We start from the raw sequence: 16,692 nt of genomic DNA, 5'->3' as shown, positions 1-16,692 counted from the left end.
AAGACTGTGCATTTGATAAGGCTCTCACCCAGGGTCACAGAAAGACGGGCACCACTGAGAAGCCCTGTCTGCACCCAACTCCATGCTGTTCCCAGGATGCTGGGCTCTCTGACCCAGTGGCTGGGTGGTGAGCCCAGGCTCCGTTTAGCAGGGGCTCAGGAAGGGGGGACTAAAAGCCTGCCCAGGGACCAGGCTGGAATGTCCCATGAGGAGGAAGAGAGGTGGGGGTAGGCAGGAAGGAGACGGGGGATCAGTAGCATGAGGCTCAGGACAGGCTAAAACAGAACAGCTTTAAGAGCACACAGACACAAACTGGGAGCCACACGCTGAGGGTGGACATGAGCTAAGGCACTCTGGTAGAGACCAGCCTCCAGCACACAGACGGCCACGACAGGCAGACAGACAGACAGACATGCATAGAATATGCCAGGCCCTGAGGGGAGACATGAGGATCCAAAAGCAGGGTGTGCACACACACACGCGTGCGCACACACACACACAGGTGTGCACATGTACACACACACATGCACACAAGCCCTACAGACACCCAAAGGAGCAAGGAGAGGGCGGCACGGGGCCTGGGCAGGCCAAACAGAGCAGCAGTGACGACACACACACAGCGATGAGCACGAAGGGATGCCAAGAGGAGGCACACTGGGGAGACCTAGGCATGCCACGTGTGCACGTGAACGGGGACAAACTGAAATGGAAAAGGCAGGGAGTGATTTCAGGGCCCAACATCTTGATTATCAGAAGCACGACACACCTGCTGTGAAAACCTGGCTCTGCCTCTACAACATAGAAACACCCACTCCACCCAGCGACAGGTGCGTACTCCTCCCCAAGGGCCATGGCACACATGGACATATGGACACACACGCCACACACACACACACACACAGGACACGTGTTCACACAGGCAGGCAGGGGGAAGGAAAGGAGCCTGAAACAGCTGGAGAGGTAAAGTCAGGTTAGAAACAGAGCGGGAGAGCGGGGAGAGTGCGAGATTGACTGCTGAAGGTATGAGAACATCAGAGTTATTTGGCCACGCCACAGCGTCGGCACAGCTGCCAAGCAGCCTGGGAAAGATGGTCAGCGCCACTGAAGCTGTCGGAGGTCACAGGACAGAGAGACAGAGGTGAGAGGCACAGAGAGAGGCAGAGGGAGAGGCCGAGGGGCGCATCACCGGCCCAGGGCAGCCCTGTGGGGAGCAGATGGGAGAAAGGAGACAGAGGGAGAGAGAGGCCAAGAAAGTTAGTCAGAGACGTGTGAAGGCTGCCGGGTGGACGAGGGGACAGGGAGGAGCGTGCGGTCAACAGGAGAGGCAGAGAGGAGGCGGGGGACACACACCGTGACAGAGGAACATGGTGGCTTCAGAGTAGGGAGAGCAATGGGGGGAGGCCTGGTCCCCGCCTTGCCCCGTCCCCCACTTGGGGTGGGGGTGGGCCGCGGTGGAAACCATTTGGATCCCAAGGAGCAATGGTGAAACGATGGCAGACTGCATGAGGGGGTGGATGGAGCAGAGTGGCTGAGGGTGGAATGGGCGCAGCAGGGCGTGGAGCCAGGGCCTCCCTCCCCTCCCCCTCCTGGGAGCGCACTCTGAAGTGCTGTGCTGAGGCCCAGGAGCTGAAGTATCCAGGATGGGGGACTTCAGGGACACAAAACCGTGGGAACAGAGGCAGTGACTGGCCCTCCCTTCTCCTGCTGCTTGCTGGACATGCTCCCATGTTGCCTGGAACCTGGAATGGCCACTTCTCCTCCTGGGACTCTGTCTCCCATGAGCCTGCTGCTAACAGACCAAGGGGGCTGAGTGTCCTCCCCAGTGACAGCCAAGGGCCACCATCCCTTCCTCCTGGCCAAGGATTACCTAGGGAGGGAAGGGCAGGAATGGGGGCAGAATGGCAGACCATGGGTCTATTCTAGAAGGAAAGGCTGAAGAGGGAGGGACAGATCCCCCAAGGCCACCACTCCCAGGTCTGAGGGTCCAGGAACTCAAAGGGGTGGCACCCTAAGGTGCTCAATGCCCAGTGGGTGGTACCAATGCCAAGCTTTGGGAAGGGGAGAGTCTGCTGGGAAGGAAGCACTGGATTCTGGACTCCTGTGGCAGCCTACAACCCAAGAAGCACCCCAGGGGTCATGAGAAATTAGTTTCCAGGATGGGTGGGCATGATGAGGTGGGAATGGCACAGTCCACTCGGAAAGTCAGGCCGGGTGGTGGCAAGGGGGCACGGCCTCCACTCCCACACCCACCTTTCCCAGGAAGGCAGGGGACAAGCAGATGTGATGATCAGAAGGGATGGGTGTGTTAAATATGGAGTGAGACCCAAGAGGTGAGGAGGTAAAAATAGACTGCGGGTGACGATGGAGCCAGTTCATTAACACATGGGTGACGTGAAATCTCGTTTCCAGCCTGCATCTGCTCCCTCACGCTTCACACCTTTCCCAGCACCAGTCTCATGTTATTAGTGGGGGGTTCAGAGGACTCCAGCCACCCCCTGTGTCTTCTCGCCCCTGGCCCTCCCAGTGGCCCTCTGACTGCCCTGCAGCCCAGCTTTGAGGCCCTGACTCAGGAAGTCACAGCTCCTTTAGTGCCCAGTGGGTGGAGGCTGGCAGGCTCTGCTCCTCCTGTATCCCTCTATGTGGGCTCAGGGCTGACACCAATTGTGGCACTGAGTGGAAGACCTGACCCCACTCTCTAGAGACTTCCAGACTTGCCCACCACAGACCATGCCACTGTGGACTCAGGATGGGACGAAACTGAGAGGGGTGGTCTCCAGGAGCCACCAGAGGGACAGGCGAGCCAGCTGTCTGCCTCTCAGCCTATCCACCCTCCCTAGCCCACATGCCCAGGGCAGCAGCCTGGGGCAGTCCCTTCTGGCCCCTAGGGGACTCTCAAGAGCCTCAGGATGGCCCGTCCAAATAGTCCCTGCGCAGTTCACAGGACACATGCTCCAGCCCAGGGGTCTGTTTTTTCACTCATTAAAAGCTTTGCATATCTGAGCTTGAGGGGCCATTCCTTGGAGGTTGCCCCAACCAATCCTTCACTGGCCAGAGTAGTGAGAACCCAGACAGGGGCTGTGAGTCGCCCAAGGATGCAGAGTGAGGCTCAGGCAGATCCAGAGCTGGAAGGCAGTTGTCTTGGCTGCCAGGCCGCACACTCTCCTGCAGGCCTTTGGTCTGATGAGAAGCAGACCCGATCAAAGTGACAGCCCCTCCTCCCATGATTCCCAACGGCTAATTCATCCTGGGAACCACAGGTATGGTCAACCCAACTAAGCTCAGGCATCTAATGGCCCTAGCTGTGGGATGTCACCTGAACCCTGTGACCTCCCTCCCCTACCCCTTCCCCGTGAGCAGCATCCCCCCTTCCCTGAGACAGGGGACAGAAGGAGCTGCTTCCCTGAATTCCCGATAGCTGAGGCTATGGCAGTTTAAATGCCCAGTCTTCTTCTTGGCCTGTGCTGTGGCTATACAGGCTATTCCCGGTCTCCGTAGGGTCCCGAGGCCAGCAGCAGTGACAGGGAACCCAATGAAGCCAGGCCTCACCCTTGCTCAAGATGGCTGCCTGCACCGCTCCGGGCCCTCCCCAGCTCCCTCCTGGTGCCCTGGCTCAGGGGCGAGCCTTCTATTTATCTCTGGTCACCAGGCCTCTCCCATGCCCCAGACCCTCCCACCGTGGATTCCTCTTCCATCAGCCAAGCAACCCAATGGGACCTCCAGGCAAGAGGGAGGTTGAGGGGGTGGGGATGAGGGAGAACAGGCTGGCGCCCCTTCCCTAACATCCCCCCCACCCACCAACCACCAGAGAAACAGGGATTTCTGGTTGGGGTGGGGACAGAGATGAAATATGGAGGGGCAGCAGAGAGGAGCCAAGCAGGAAGATGGGGCAGAAAAGGCTGCGCTTGCTCCGGGCTGGGGCAAGCATGCCGGAGAGCAGGCCTGATCCAGAATGGTCCCAGGATGGCCGCGAGTGGCCTCAGACCCCGGGGACACCACCGAGGTGGCTGTGTGTGAGGGCACCGGCTGGGGAGAGGGCTTGTCCTCCCGCTCCAGCATCCGCTGAAGGCACCACCACCTCGTCCAGCAGCCAGGGCCGGTCGAGGCAGGTGGCCTCTCCGCGCCTCCTCCTCTGCCGCCGTCGCCGCAGGCCCTCGCCTGTGCTCATACCTCTTGTCCCCCTGAGCGTTCTGGTTCTGCTGGGTTCCTGGGTTTTGCAGGTCAGGGATATTGGCAAAGTCATCCTGCTCCGAAAGCCCTAAGACCAAGGATAGCACCACCATCCGGCCTTCCCTGCCCAGGGTGGGCAGCCCACCGGCCAGGGTGGAAAGAGGAGGCCCCGTGGGCGGGGGCAGGGGGAAGGAGAGAGAGAGAAAAAGAGAGAGAGAGAGAGACAGAGACAAAGAGAGAGAAGAAAAAAGTGTAAGAAACTGGCCCTGCAGGAAAGAAAGCAAACTTCAGCAGTGTCAACAGTCGCAGGATACAGTGGGGATAGTGAAGGCAGGAAGGGAAGGGAGGCGTCTATGGCTGGAGACTCCGCCGGCCTGAGCCAAGAGCAAGACTCTCCAGAGCTAAACTGCAAGGGGCTGGGCAGAGGCCTGCAGAGGTGGCCCATGGCTGGGACAGTCCCAAGGGAACCCGGTGGGGGTGGGGGTCGGGCGGGGGGAATGGAGCATAGGCCCTGGGACACCATAGATTTCCAAAGGCTAATGCGTGCCCAGCTGGACTCGCTCTGACCATCATCTGGGCCACCGGGAGAAGAGGGAGGGGCTCCATCACTATCCTGCACCGGCACCTTGCAGGCTTAGAAAGTTTTGAAATCCAATGGGCACGGCATCCTGTCCTCTGGAAGCCCTTCAGAGACAATGCCGGGTCATGGTCAACCAGTCATCCTTGAAGCCAGGCGGGGATACACAAGCCTCAGGCTCCTGGATACACAAGCCCATCAGAGGATAAAGAAAGTCCTTTGTGGTATGTGACGACCCGGCCATATCGGCTGTCTCCTGTGTCCTCCTTGCTGGAGATCCAGGGAATGACCACCACCGCTGACCCCAGGTCACGGGCCTTTCATTGGAGAAGCGGTCCAGAAGGCCTCACAAGCAAAGGCGGAGAGAAAGTGCAGGAACTTGGCAAGGTCTGGAGAAGATTTGGCAGGACTGCAGGGACCCTGTGCCTGCAGTGCGAGATCGTGCTTTGAGGGAGCATGGTCAAGGCTGAACAGGGGGTAGCCAGGAAGGCGAGACTCTCGGAGTAGACATGTGGGCAGCCATGTGAGGCCAGGTGTGACACCTTTAGTATGGGGCATTCTCAGAGCACCACTGGGCAACTTGCCAGAGTCTTTGCGAGGTTACCCGCATTTGCCAGGGAAGAAAAGGAAGCATCGGTGGTGACCCCGCTGTCGCTGAAGGCCATCAGAGTCTGTGAGCATTTTCTGGGTGCTTTGCGGAGCTCCTCCAGCGTGGGGCCTCTCATCAGGACAAAAGGAGAGGGAGGGGTCAAGAAGGGCCAAAGGGAAGATGGTAGGGCTGATGGAATATTCTGGAAGGGAGAGGATGCTGGGTCAGGAAGTCTACCACTTCAACCACTGTGAAGGAAGGCAAGGTTCGGAGAGAAAGAACTTGCCCTAACTTCTCAGAGCGGGTTTCAAAGAGGGAACAAACACGTGAGAAATAGCCTCTGAGGGGAGGGATGAGGGCATGAGGGTCCTGGAAAATGGGACATTACCTCTGGGGTCCCAGTGAACAGAGGGAGCTAAGTGGCTGCTCTGTCCTTCCCTGTCTTTGCATTTTTGGTCCTGGGCACAGTTACTCCAGGCTGACACTTGTGCCAGCATCTAACTTTCGGGAAACAACTCTGTCCCTTCCCTTAGGACGAATCCTCGTTTTCTTTGTTTTCTGCCCACTGGTGCTGTTTCAGAGTTGGTAAAATTCCATTTGGCTGCTTGGGAGCTAGTTGTGCTGGGGGAAGGCAAACTCAATGAAAACAACATGTTTTTTCCCCGGTTAATGCATTTTTCAGATACTCCTTTTTCTCTTCTTAAAAACAGAACAGCTCCTCTGCATAAATTCCCGATTCGTCACTCTCTCCAGCTCTGCAGGCCGCAAGTGTGAGGACGAGGGGCAGGGGCTGGAGAGTGGAGGGAGAAGCTGGCAGTGTTGGGGGCGTCAGGACCATCAAGCAGGGGGCTGCTGCCTTCCCTGAGGGAGGTGGGTGGGGTCACGGAGGGCCGGGACAACCCTTGCCACCTGCCTCTCTACTGGGGCCACCAGTGTTTGGGCGAGAGAAGAGCCTCAGAAGCAGGGCAGCTAAATTATAAGGCAGGGGGCAAAGTACGGCCCACGAACTAACAACGGTTTTTACATTTTTAGAGGGTTGTTTTAAGGAAAAAACAGAACATGTGATGGAGATCACATGCATCTTGCAAAGCCTACATTATTATCTAGACCTTTCTAGGAAAAGTTGGCCGACCCTCAAGGTGAATTCTGGAGGTTGCCAGCAGCTTCGGGGACGTGAGACTGCCCCTGGGGCACAGAGTGGGGACAGAGGATGCTGTTGCATGCACGACGCTGGACCAATCCCACTTAGCTGAGAAGGCGGGAGGCAGGGAAGAGATGGCACCCAGGTTCCCGGCAGGCCTCTGGCCCAGTCTGATGGCTGCTAGAACAGGATGTGGGGTGCTGGCTGTGACAAGGCAGTCTGGGGTGAGGAGGCACAGGGGGCTGCAGGGGCCGTGCAGGCTCTCAGTCCTGTTCAAACCACGCAGAACCAATTCCTCCAACTCTCCGAGATCCATGCCAGGACCACGGCCTCTGTCCCAAAACAAACTGCCGGCTGGAAGCCAGGAGGCTCTTCTGGGCACTTTGTCTGGTACAGGCGTCCAGTTAGATTCCTGAAGGTCTTCGAGTGGGATACAGCCTCAGAATATGGTGTCCTGATTTGCCAAGGAGAGTCGCAGGCAGCATGTCTGGCTGGCTGGGGCCATGGGCCACTTGCATGGCTACGGGAAGCTGGCACAGTGGGGCCTCTTCGAGTAGGGTGCCTCTCCCATGGCAGCACTCCCACCTGCCCGGGAAGCCCCGGCTGAGGTGTCGGGGAGAGACAGGATGCTCCGAGGACGTGCTGGCCTTCAGAATCCCTATATCTTGCCAATGCTTCCCTCTCCTCCTCCCTTTCTCCTCTCCCAGGCTTAGTGCGCTGGTCTGCTCCGTGAAAAGTGCTCCCAGGGAAGACCTGGGCGATGGGAATAATCCCCAAGGCCTGGAAGGAAGCTCTCGTTAGGGTGGAGGAGGGGTGATGTCGGGGGTGGCATCCCAGACCTCTTAGGCTCTGAGAGTGGGGACAAATGTTTAGAGGGATGCTGGGGAGGGGGCTTCCTGGGTGAGTCCCCTCCAGGGAGAGTAAGGGTGGGCGGATGGCTGGAGGGAATGGTTAAGGTTAGACACTGCTGGTGTATTGTTACTTCTTAGGCCTGTATACTCGAAAGAATGCTCCGATTTAGAAACAACCTTTTCTAAAGCTTTGGGGCAACATCTCAGGTTTGTCCTCAGGGGATGGGTCATTACTGGAGGAAGGAGACTTGGGAAGCCAGGGCAAGGCTGGAGGACAGGTGGCTACAGAAGGTCAGAGAGATGGGGGAGGGCTGGTGGCAGGGACCGGGACAGAGGAAGTGAGAGGCAGGGAGGGGTATGGGCCAGGAAGGCTGGCAGAGTCGGGTTACAGGGAAGAAGTAAATTGCAGGGGAGGAGGTGGGGCTGGAGACGAGTAAAAGGGATGGGTTTGGGAGCTGAGGGGGTAAGAGAGAGGTCGCAGGAGCAGAAGGAAGACTGGCAGGAAGGCCAAGAGCAGCCTAGGACTAGCCGGGAAGAAGAGATGTATCTCAGGGCATTGTCTAGTGTCTCCAACTAACTTTTAGGGGGGAACTTCCCGGAGCCCTAGAGCACTGAGGGGGACAGGGGTCCTCATAGGGAGGTGGCTCAGAATCCTTCCATGGTGGTCTTCAGGCATGAACCACAAGACACCAAGGAGGGGGCTGCCAAGTCTGCTTGGCACCCTGCCAAGGGGATGGAGGGCCAGGAGGCACACACGAGCAGCTGCTCCCAAGGAGATGTGGGGGGCAGGAGCCTGGGTCGGGGAGGTGGGGCCGGTCCGCTCAAGGGGAGGACTTACAGGAAGGATTTCATGTCCAAGCCTCGGTTTCGAATCTGCCCCACCACGTGGTCCCAGCTGCCCGGGTTGGAGCGGCTGCGGCCCCCCGCCGCCCGGTACTTGGAGCCGGCCGAGGTGCCCTGCCGAGCCTGGCTCCGGCCATAGGCCCGGGGGTTGGGGCCTGGCGCCGAGGCCATGTGGGCCTGCAGCTGGCCCAGGCTCTGGCTGGTGGTGGGCTGGCTGGGCTGCCGGCCCCGCTGGTGCTGGTTCAGCGGCTGCTGCAGGCTCTGCTGCCGCATCAGGGTGCGGGGTCGCTGGCATTTCGGCTCTCCCGTGGAGCTGGGGATAGACTCAAGGGTAGTGGCCGTGGACAGGGTGGAGTCCTCGAAACTTGGGGCAGGTGGAGGAGAGGAGAGAAAGGAGAAGCAGGTGAAGGGATCACAGTGGAGGAGAAAGAAGCCGAGGGCCAGGACTAGGAGGCCCCAGTGCAGGGTGCGCGCTGCTGGACCTCGCCAGGCCTCCATCGGAGCTGTCGCCGCTGCTGTCGCCGCCACCGCCTTGCCCAGGTGGCTGCAAAGCCCTTGCACCCACCCTGAGGCCTCAGGTCGGCCCCGCCCACCCACCTTCTGGCCCTGGCTCAGCTAGTGCCTGAATACCTCCTGGGCCGACCTTCCTGCTGGTCTGAGTGGGCTGCGAGTGCTGCTGAGGCTGTGTGGTGAAGGCAGGTCCCCAGGGCCCTGCGGCTGCCTGTCATGTTGGAATGGGAGGGGTGGAGGGAGCTGCTGTGGCCCTCCCGCTGTCCCGCTTGGGGACACCAGGAAAGTCTGCCTCTGTGTTTTAAGTACTGCCATCCTTTGGAGACAGGAAGAAATCCAGGCCAGTGCAGAGCTGGCCTAGTAATCCTGGGGAGGCCAGGGAAGCCATCAGTTCTTATACTTTGTCCACAGAGGCGAGGAAGTAGCAGACCTGCGCCCTGTGGCCAGCCTTAGGATTCAGGCTCTGGCGTGGATCTTTCCAGGGCTCTTTGTTTCCTAGGTCCAGCATCCTCTCCTGGGACCTTGGGAATATCTCCCAGTTAGAGGACTGGACCAAGGAAAGAGCGCAGGCAAAGTGGGAGCCCAGTGCCCACTCCCCCGACACTTTGCCACAGTTTTAACGGAGAAGGGGGTGACTGTCTTTGATGCATTTGCCAGGGGGTGCTCTCCCACAGGCCCCTCAGTGTCTGTGAAATGCACTGGGAAGTGGGGCAAGGAGAGAGAGGAACTAGGACATGGCTGGTCAGATACAGTATAGCCTCAGAGAGACCTGGGTTCAAACCCTGCCTCTGCGACTGACTGAATATGGGACTTTGGAAAAGTTACTCCACATCTCTGGGCCTGTTTCTTCATCTACCAAATGTGAGTAATAAAATAATCTCCAAGCTTCCTCTGTCACAGAGTTGCCATGAGGACTTAATGAGGTGTGCTGTATTGAAGATGCTGTACTAGTAAAAGGTCGCCATGCCAGCAGCTGGAGTCAGAAGTCTCTGGCCTCCTCTGGGGAGCCTGTCTGCTTCATGCGTGGGCTGGAGATTTCACCATATCCCATAAGCAGGGCCACAGCCAGGCTGCCTCCCAGGGCACCATAGTTAGAGACTGGGCTGAATGAACAGCTTTGGGTGAATCATTTCTCATCCTGGAGCCTCAGGGGTTCCAACCTCCTCCTCCTCTGTCTCTTCCCTCCACCTCTCAATCCAATGGTCTAGGGCAGGGATTAGCAAGCCATGGTCTGTGGACCATATTTGGCCTGCTGCTTGTCTCTGCAAAATAAAGCTTTATTGGAACCAAGCCATTGGCACGAGTTTACATACTGTCTCTGGCTGCTTTCATCCCACAATGGCAGGGTTGAGTTGTCGTGCAAGACTGTATGGCTTATAAAGCCTAAGTATTTCCCAAGTGGCCTTTTACTGAGTAAGTTTGGTGGCCTCTGGTCTAGGGTCATGGGGCAGCCGAGTATCCCCGGGGCTGCCCAAGGGAGAAGGCCCCAGGGCCCTTGGGAGCCACTTTCACCACAGCAGCCAGCCCTCAGCTTTGCTCACCCTCTGAGCCTACCCTGGGAACCAAAAGACAACAGTTAGGCTACCCCTGTGGGCTGAGAGAGAAAGAAAAAGAGAGAGAGCAAAAGACGGAGAGAAAGAGTATAGTAAAGAGAGAGAGAAACAAAGAGAGAAGAAAGCAAAACGTGGCTTTAGCTGGGGTCTTGGAGGGGCGGCAGGCTTGCCTGACTCAGGCCTGAAATCGGGGCTACCTCCAGGAGCAGGCCCAGGCCTGGCTGGCCAGGTAGGCCCACAGCTCCCTGGGGGCAGGTCGAGGCAGAGGGAGGGTGGCACGTTGACGGCCGCCTCCTCCTCCTCCTTGCTGACCTCATTTTGGTTTCCTATCACATCGAAAATTAGTCCAATTTACAACCTCTCAGTCACAGGAAACTCAAATTGGTTCCTCCAGGCCTGGAACCAGTGGATGGCATGGAGGCCTAGCTGGCCTGGAGACTGGCCAGGGCAGGCTGGGAGGGTGGGGCACTGGGCCGGGCTCTTTGAAGGGTGGTGGCTTCCCTGTGGGACCCTCCTGAGGCCAGATGTCGGGAGAAATTGGCTTGTGTGCACTCAAGCCAACTAGCGAATGAGATCTCAGCACGGTGGCCTTCAGTGGTCCCAGTGGCAGAAACCACAGGTCTTCTGAAAAGAACGAGGAGGGCCCTCGGTTGAGGCAACAGGATGGCCCAACAGCTAGGAAGGGGTCAGGGGTGTTGGCCTTTTTAAGTGGGAGGCTGCTCTATTAGCTGGGAATGAGGCAGTTCCAACTTCTGAAAATGGAATTTCTACCCCAAGGGGTGAGACTGGTCACAACTCAAGGGACTCAGGGCCTAGAAGGGCTCTGCTGAGGGGAATTGGAAGTTTCCAAAGGCCAAGATGAGAACAGAGCTGCCTCATGAGAATATACTATCTGTGGAGAACAGGGGCCGAGCCTACGTCCATCAGCCAAGAGTGGGCCTGGCTGACAAGCTCAGACAGATATTAAAGAGGGGATGGCTGCTTCTGCCTGACGTCTAGAACATCCGATGACATCTAGCCAGAGAAGCTAGCTGGGGTCTGACAACCCAACCTCCAGGAATACACTGTCCCAACAACCAGTGGTGGGATAGCTCGTTGACCAAGACTGGGACAGCCAATGGGGATGGCTGAGATGACGATGAACCGATGTGGCAGCCTGCGGCTGCTTGTGAGTGGCTTCCGCAACAGATGGTGTATGGTTCAAGCAAGACTGGGACAGCCAATGGAGTCACCCGATGGTCAAAAATGGAATGGCTCAACTTCTAGGTCTAGAGCCATCTGCTGGCCGTAAGAGGGAAGGCCCGGGAGCTGACGAGTGAGTCTCAGGCTGAGAATGGGCCAGCTCCCAGGATGAGATGGAACAACCACAGGCCTGCTGCCCATGGAGAGATGACCTGGTGGCTGAGATGGGGCGGCCAATAAAAAGAGGATGGGATGACCCGGGGACTGAAATGAAGTTGCCCTGGGGGCAGAAAATGGAATGACCTGGTCACTGGCAAAGGGAAGGACTGATGGGGCATCAGCCAGAGGCTGGAATGCGATACTGTATGGCTGAGTTCGTTGTGCCAGATGGCAAGGACGATGGGAGAGTCTCATGAAGGGATGGAATGAGCCAGGGGCCGAGGACGGCACCTCTGGGGGCAGCAGCGGGCATGCCAGGGGTCCCGCTGTCCACCCTGGCAGGGCAGGCCTGAGCTCACGGCTCCGGCAGCCATGGGGTGCCATCACTCACTTGGACAAGTTGAGCTTCCCTGCGGCCAGGTGGCTCTGCACCGTCCGCCAGCGGCCTCTCCCCGCCTTGCCACCGCTGCCCGGCTCGCTGGGGGCAGCCCCGCCGCTTCTCAAGGCGTCCTCTCCGGGTGGCGGCACCGGCGCCGGCTTCTCCCCCAGCCGGCCTTCCCGCTCCACCGCCAGCCCCGCCGCGGCGGCCACTTTGGCGCCTGACAGGAGGGTGCCACTGGAGGCATGCACAAGGCAGCCAGGCCAGAGGGGCACCAGGGGTGGCGGTGGGGGAGAGAGGGCGGGCCACACGTGGGGGTGGGAGGGTGGAAGAGGAGGAAAAACAACAACAGATAAAAGGAAGAAAGAGACAGTGAGAGAGGAGGAGGAGAGAGACAGACGGACAAGAGACAGACAGAGAGAGAGAGAGAGACATCAGCACTGCAAATGGGTTAACAGCAGAGCCTGCAGAGAGGAGAGAGGGGGACCGGGCGGGCTGGGGGTCGGAGAACAACGCACCACGACAACGGAGGGGGGCCCCTCCCCACCGCCTGGGGCAGGGGCGGCGGGGGTTGGGGGAGGGCAGCCACCTCCACTCTATCCCACAGGACAACGAAGGGTTAACGACGGAGGAAGAGCGGGCTGTCCAGGCCAGGAGGCCCCAAGGCAGGGAGAAAGAGAAAGCCGTGTTAGTCAGAGTTCATCACCACCACCACCACCATCACCGCCACCACCGCCACGAACCACCGACCACCGACCACCGACCACCGAGCAGCCACGGCAGCACACAGCGGGAAGGAAGCAGCGACCACAACCGGGGGGGCAGGACCCAAACGGGCAACCCCATCCTGACTGCACAGAGGTGGGGTGGGCCCCGGGACCAGCGAGGGGGGCCAGGTGTGGCTGCCAAGGGGGCTCTCCTGCAAGGCTGGCCCTGGGGGAGGGGACGGGATCGGGCAGGCAGGTGGATGGGGGCAGGAGGGGTTGCTCGTCTCCATGGTCGGCCTGCCCATGGGGTGGATGGGTGGGGAAGTTGGTACAGGAGCGAGAGGAGAGAGGGAGTGAGGGGGGCCAGGGGCGGGTGGGGGTGGGAGGAAGGAAGGAGGGTGTGCGCGGATACTCGGTACATATGATCAAACCAGGTAAAGTCACTCACTTGAGGGACAGTCGTGGGTCGCCATAAGGGGCGTAGGGTGAAATGTTTAGAATAAACTCCTTGGGAGGGTAGGAGCTCCATTTCTGCTGCACTGTGCTCTCATTGTTATTCCAAAAGTCTCTGTCTAGATCACTGGAGGGGCAGAGAGAGAGGGGAGAAAACAGGGAGATACAAGAAGAAACAAGAACTGCAAGTCCTGCGGGGGCAGAAGGGACCAGGACCCAGGGGCTGGGCACAGAGGGCGGGGCTTCGAGGGTCAGCTCCTGCGGGAGGAAGAAAGGCAGGCGGGCACTGCAGTCTGTGCCTGGCACACGCAAGCATACACGCACACGCACACCTGTGCAAGCACACCCACGCACACATGCACACACTCGAGGGCCGGGAAGCCACACACAAAGGAGGCAAGCGGCAGGCAGCGGACTGGAGCCTCGCACCTGGAAAGCTGGTGGGAGAGAGAAAATGATGAGGTGGGGGACAGAGGGGAGAGGGGTTGAGGACCAGGCCTGAGGTGAGCAGAGGGAGTGGGAGAAGGAGAATGCTTGTTTCTGGCTGAGGGAGCTGAAAGGCAGATCAGGCCCCGCTGCCAACTCGCTGGGCCCTACCTTTCCTGGCCTCAGTTTCCCTGCCTGTCAAAGGAGAAGATGGGCTGTAACTGCTATACCATCAGCTCTCTCACTGCAGAGTAGAAGCTCTAGTACTAAAAATCCCGGTTCTCTCCTCTTCCACCTTCTCTTCACTGGGGTCCTCCTGGGGCAGGCCCAGCCCTGCGTCCATCTTTCTCCTCCCATTGGCCTGAGGGGCTCTCTGGCTTCCTCTGCTCTCTCTTCTACTCCATGAGGCTGAGCTGCAGCTTTAAACTCAGACTGGGGGATCTTAGTTGAGCTGGAGATTGTATTCTTTGCAAATGTGGCAGCTGGGTCACCCCACCTCCCTGAAAGGGGAGCATTCCCAGACCTCTGACCTTGCTGAGGATGTCACCAAGGCAACCAGTGGGCCCTTCAGTCCTTTGATCTGGGGAGTGTGTATCGGGAACCTGTGCTTCTCTGGGTGTGTCTTTGGCCTGCCTGCTGGGGCAGCCCTTCGCTGTGTCCCTGTCCCTTTCCAAGGTGGAGCTGCTGGGTCTGGAATGGACCCTCACCCTGGACTTTCCACCTTCTCCTGAGAACATGGAGACTTGCAGGTGGAGTGAGTGGTAGAAGCCTTGGCTGGTGGAGGGCATGACCTGGAAACCCTGGGAGCCAAGGACAAGTGGCACCGCCAGCTCATCAGGCTACTGGGACCCCAAGAAGCAGGGCTGGGAGTCCAGGGGGAATAGAGACAGTGACTATTCTGGAAGGCAGCCATGCCTGAGGCACAGGAATGCCTCCAGGGAAGAGGCCCCCTGTGGAACACTGGGGTGGGCATGGAGAGGGCTGAGGTTGTGCCGCTCCCCAAAGCCAAGGTAGGGCAGTATGGGCAAGGGTGCCATGCCCCGCCCCCCAGGATCAAGCAGACATGTTCTTGGGGGACCTCCTTTTTCCTCCATTTAGAATTTGACCTTAACCTTGGTTCTCAACCTCAAGACTCAGGCACAAAAGAGAGAAAGATGGAGAGAGGCTGAGCTGCCACCACAGACCCAGATGAGATGGTGGCGTTGGGTATCTCCGGTGTAGACAGATCTCTCTGTCCAGAGTACACCTCCGAAATGTCTCACAGGGGACGCTGTGCACAGGGCTCAAAGCCAAAGCATAGAGCCTGCTCACAGGGGCAGTAATTGGCGGGTTTGGAGGAGGCAGGACAGGCTCCAGAGGAACCTATTCCCGTGACAAAAATTCCCCTTCCCACCACAGTTGTCCCTTCCCGGCAGAGCCTCACACAGGGTATGGATGGGGCCTCCCTGTGTCAGGGAGATGAAGCAGGTAGGAGCCTCCCTTTCCTGCTCCCTCCAGAGCTCCAGAATCTAGGGCCGTCCAACCCTTGGTCCCAGAGAAAAAGCCCCCAAGAGTCACCACTGCCAGACTTGTTTCCCACCCTGTGTTCTGAGGAGCTCCAGGGTCCCTCAAGTTTTTCCACTGCGGTACTGGAAAAAACAACCTTTGATTAAAGAAATTTGGCAAAAACTGATTCCTTTACCGCAGGGCTTCTCAGAGCTTTTAATGTGCCCATGAATATCAGTATTGCCAAGTGGGAGACAGAGTATGCAGTGTTCCCCAAATGTATTTGGCCATGGGACCCCTGACCCGTGGAACAGCCATGACTCATCTATGGGGCACAAGGACTCTGAGGAACACAGTTTGGAAAGCACTGCTAAAGAACAGTTTCCCAGAATCCTTGACAAGGCGATCCCTTGTGGGGGGTTGTAAGTCCATGGAGGGCTGTGCAGGAAGGAGGCTCTGCCTCCTGTGACTCCCCTGACTTGGGCCCTTTCCGTTCTCTTCCAGAAGGAAGCAAACGCCTAGATGCATGTAGACACACATGGTGGCTTCCTTCCCTCGTGGCAGATGGTCTGACCACTCAGCAGTGTCAGGGGCAGGCTAGGACTGTGAGTGTGGGGGCTGCAGGGCCACAGAGGCACGCTGGATGGCCGCTGCTGCCTCACCTTGTCTTAGAGAGCCCTATGGGCACAGGTCCCAGCCTGGCACAGCCTGCTGCCCACCCTCCCCCCATTGGGAATCCTGTCTCCTCTCACGGACCCTTTCCAGGACTCTGGCATTGCCACATGTATCCCTAACCAGGAAGGTTATAATCACCTGGCAGAGACAGGCCCCCAGCCCTGGCCCACAGATGTAAACGGCCTGGCCTGGAGGAGGCACAGGTGCTGGGCTGGCTGCGCTCTCCCACGTGATCTCTTGCCTTCAGAAAGCCCGGCCTGCACTCCGTAAGAGCCCCTGAGCCCTGCCAGCACTTGGCTTTGAAGACTGGAGCCTGCATAACCAACCCAGCTTCAAAGGCTCCCGCAATCTCCTCCTGAGTCTCCTGCCTGCCCCAAGCCTCCGCCTGGCCCACCCCTCCACTTGCCCCACCCCAGACACATGCACGAAGCTTCTGCCAAGGCCCCAAACAGGATCAGTGCAAGAGATGAACAAAATGGGGCAGAGGAGGGGCTGGGAGGGAGCCCTCGGGATCGGGGTGGAGGGTCGGGGAGGAGTGGAGAAGAGAAGGTAGAGAAATAGGGAAGGGAAGGGGAAAGATGGACAGGGGAAGACAGGGGAGACCAGCAGTGGGCAGAGGCCAGAGGGCAGGGGGAGAGTGGCTGGGCCTTGAGAGGGAGGAAGAGTGGAGGCAGGGAGGGCTGGGGGCGTTCAGCTTCTAGGCAGAGCCCCTTGGCTGGGAGGCTTGGCCCAGGCCAGGCTGAGGTGTGGGGCCACCACCCCCACTTTGACCTCTGGGCTCACCGGGGAGAAAGGGGCTGGGGCCAGTGGGCACAGAGGCCTCCCCACCAGCGAAAGCCTCCATTCCTACCGCCCGGGTGGCCTGAGTCCCCAGGGGCGTGGGGGGGCTTCTCTCGGTGTCTCCCAGTGACCTCAGCAGAGGGCTGGCCAAGGTGGTCTGCAGGGGGAGGGCAGACCCCTTGAAGAGGGCTCTCCAGCACAACGAGGAGACCTGG

At 58.8% G+C, this 16,692-nt stretch overlaps 1 protein-coding gene across 11 annotated transcripts in view; it reads right to left on the bottom strand.

Annotated features, from left to right (window-relative positions):
* The window catches only part of SYT7 (synaptotagmin 7), a 66,574-nt gene that overhangs the window by 19,234 nt on the left and 30,648 nt on the right, over positions 1-16,692 (bottom strand). Inside the window, exons 4-7 of one of the 11 annotated variants that reach the window (XM_032283186.1) lie at positions 13,107-13,238; positions 11,964-12,188; positions 8,164-8,532; positions 4,168-4,290 (exon numbers count right to left, since the gene is read on the bottom strand). The exons of 1 other annotated variant lie outside the window; for it this stretch is intronic. In XM_032283186.1, the coding sequence (XP_032139077.1) occupies positions 4,168-4,290; positions 8,164-8,532; positions 11,964-12,188; positions 13,107-13,238 (849 nt within the window). Of the gene's footprint in view, positions 1-4,167; positions 4,291-8,163; positions 9,338-11,963; positions 12,189-13,106; positions 13,239-16,692 lie in introns of those variants that run through there. 9 more of the 11 variants (XM_032283188.1, XM_032283187.1, XM_032283189.1 and 6 more) reach the window with 9 other exon arrangements.

This window comes from Sapajus apella, unplaced genomic scaffold (genome assembly GCF_009761245.1).
Source record: "Sapajus apella isolate SASKATOON/1434 unplaced genomic scaffold, GSC_monkey_1.0 scaffold14, whole genome shotgun sequence".
In the NCBI taxonomy this organism is placed as follows: Eukaryota; Metazoa; Chordata; class Mammalia; order Primates; family Cebidae; genus Sapajus; species Sapajus apella.
This window is presented reverse-complemented; position numbering and strand designations above follow the sequence as displayed.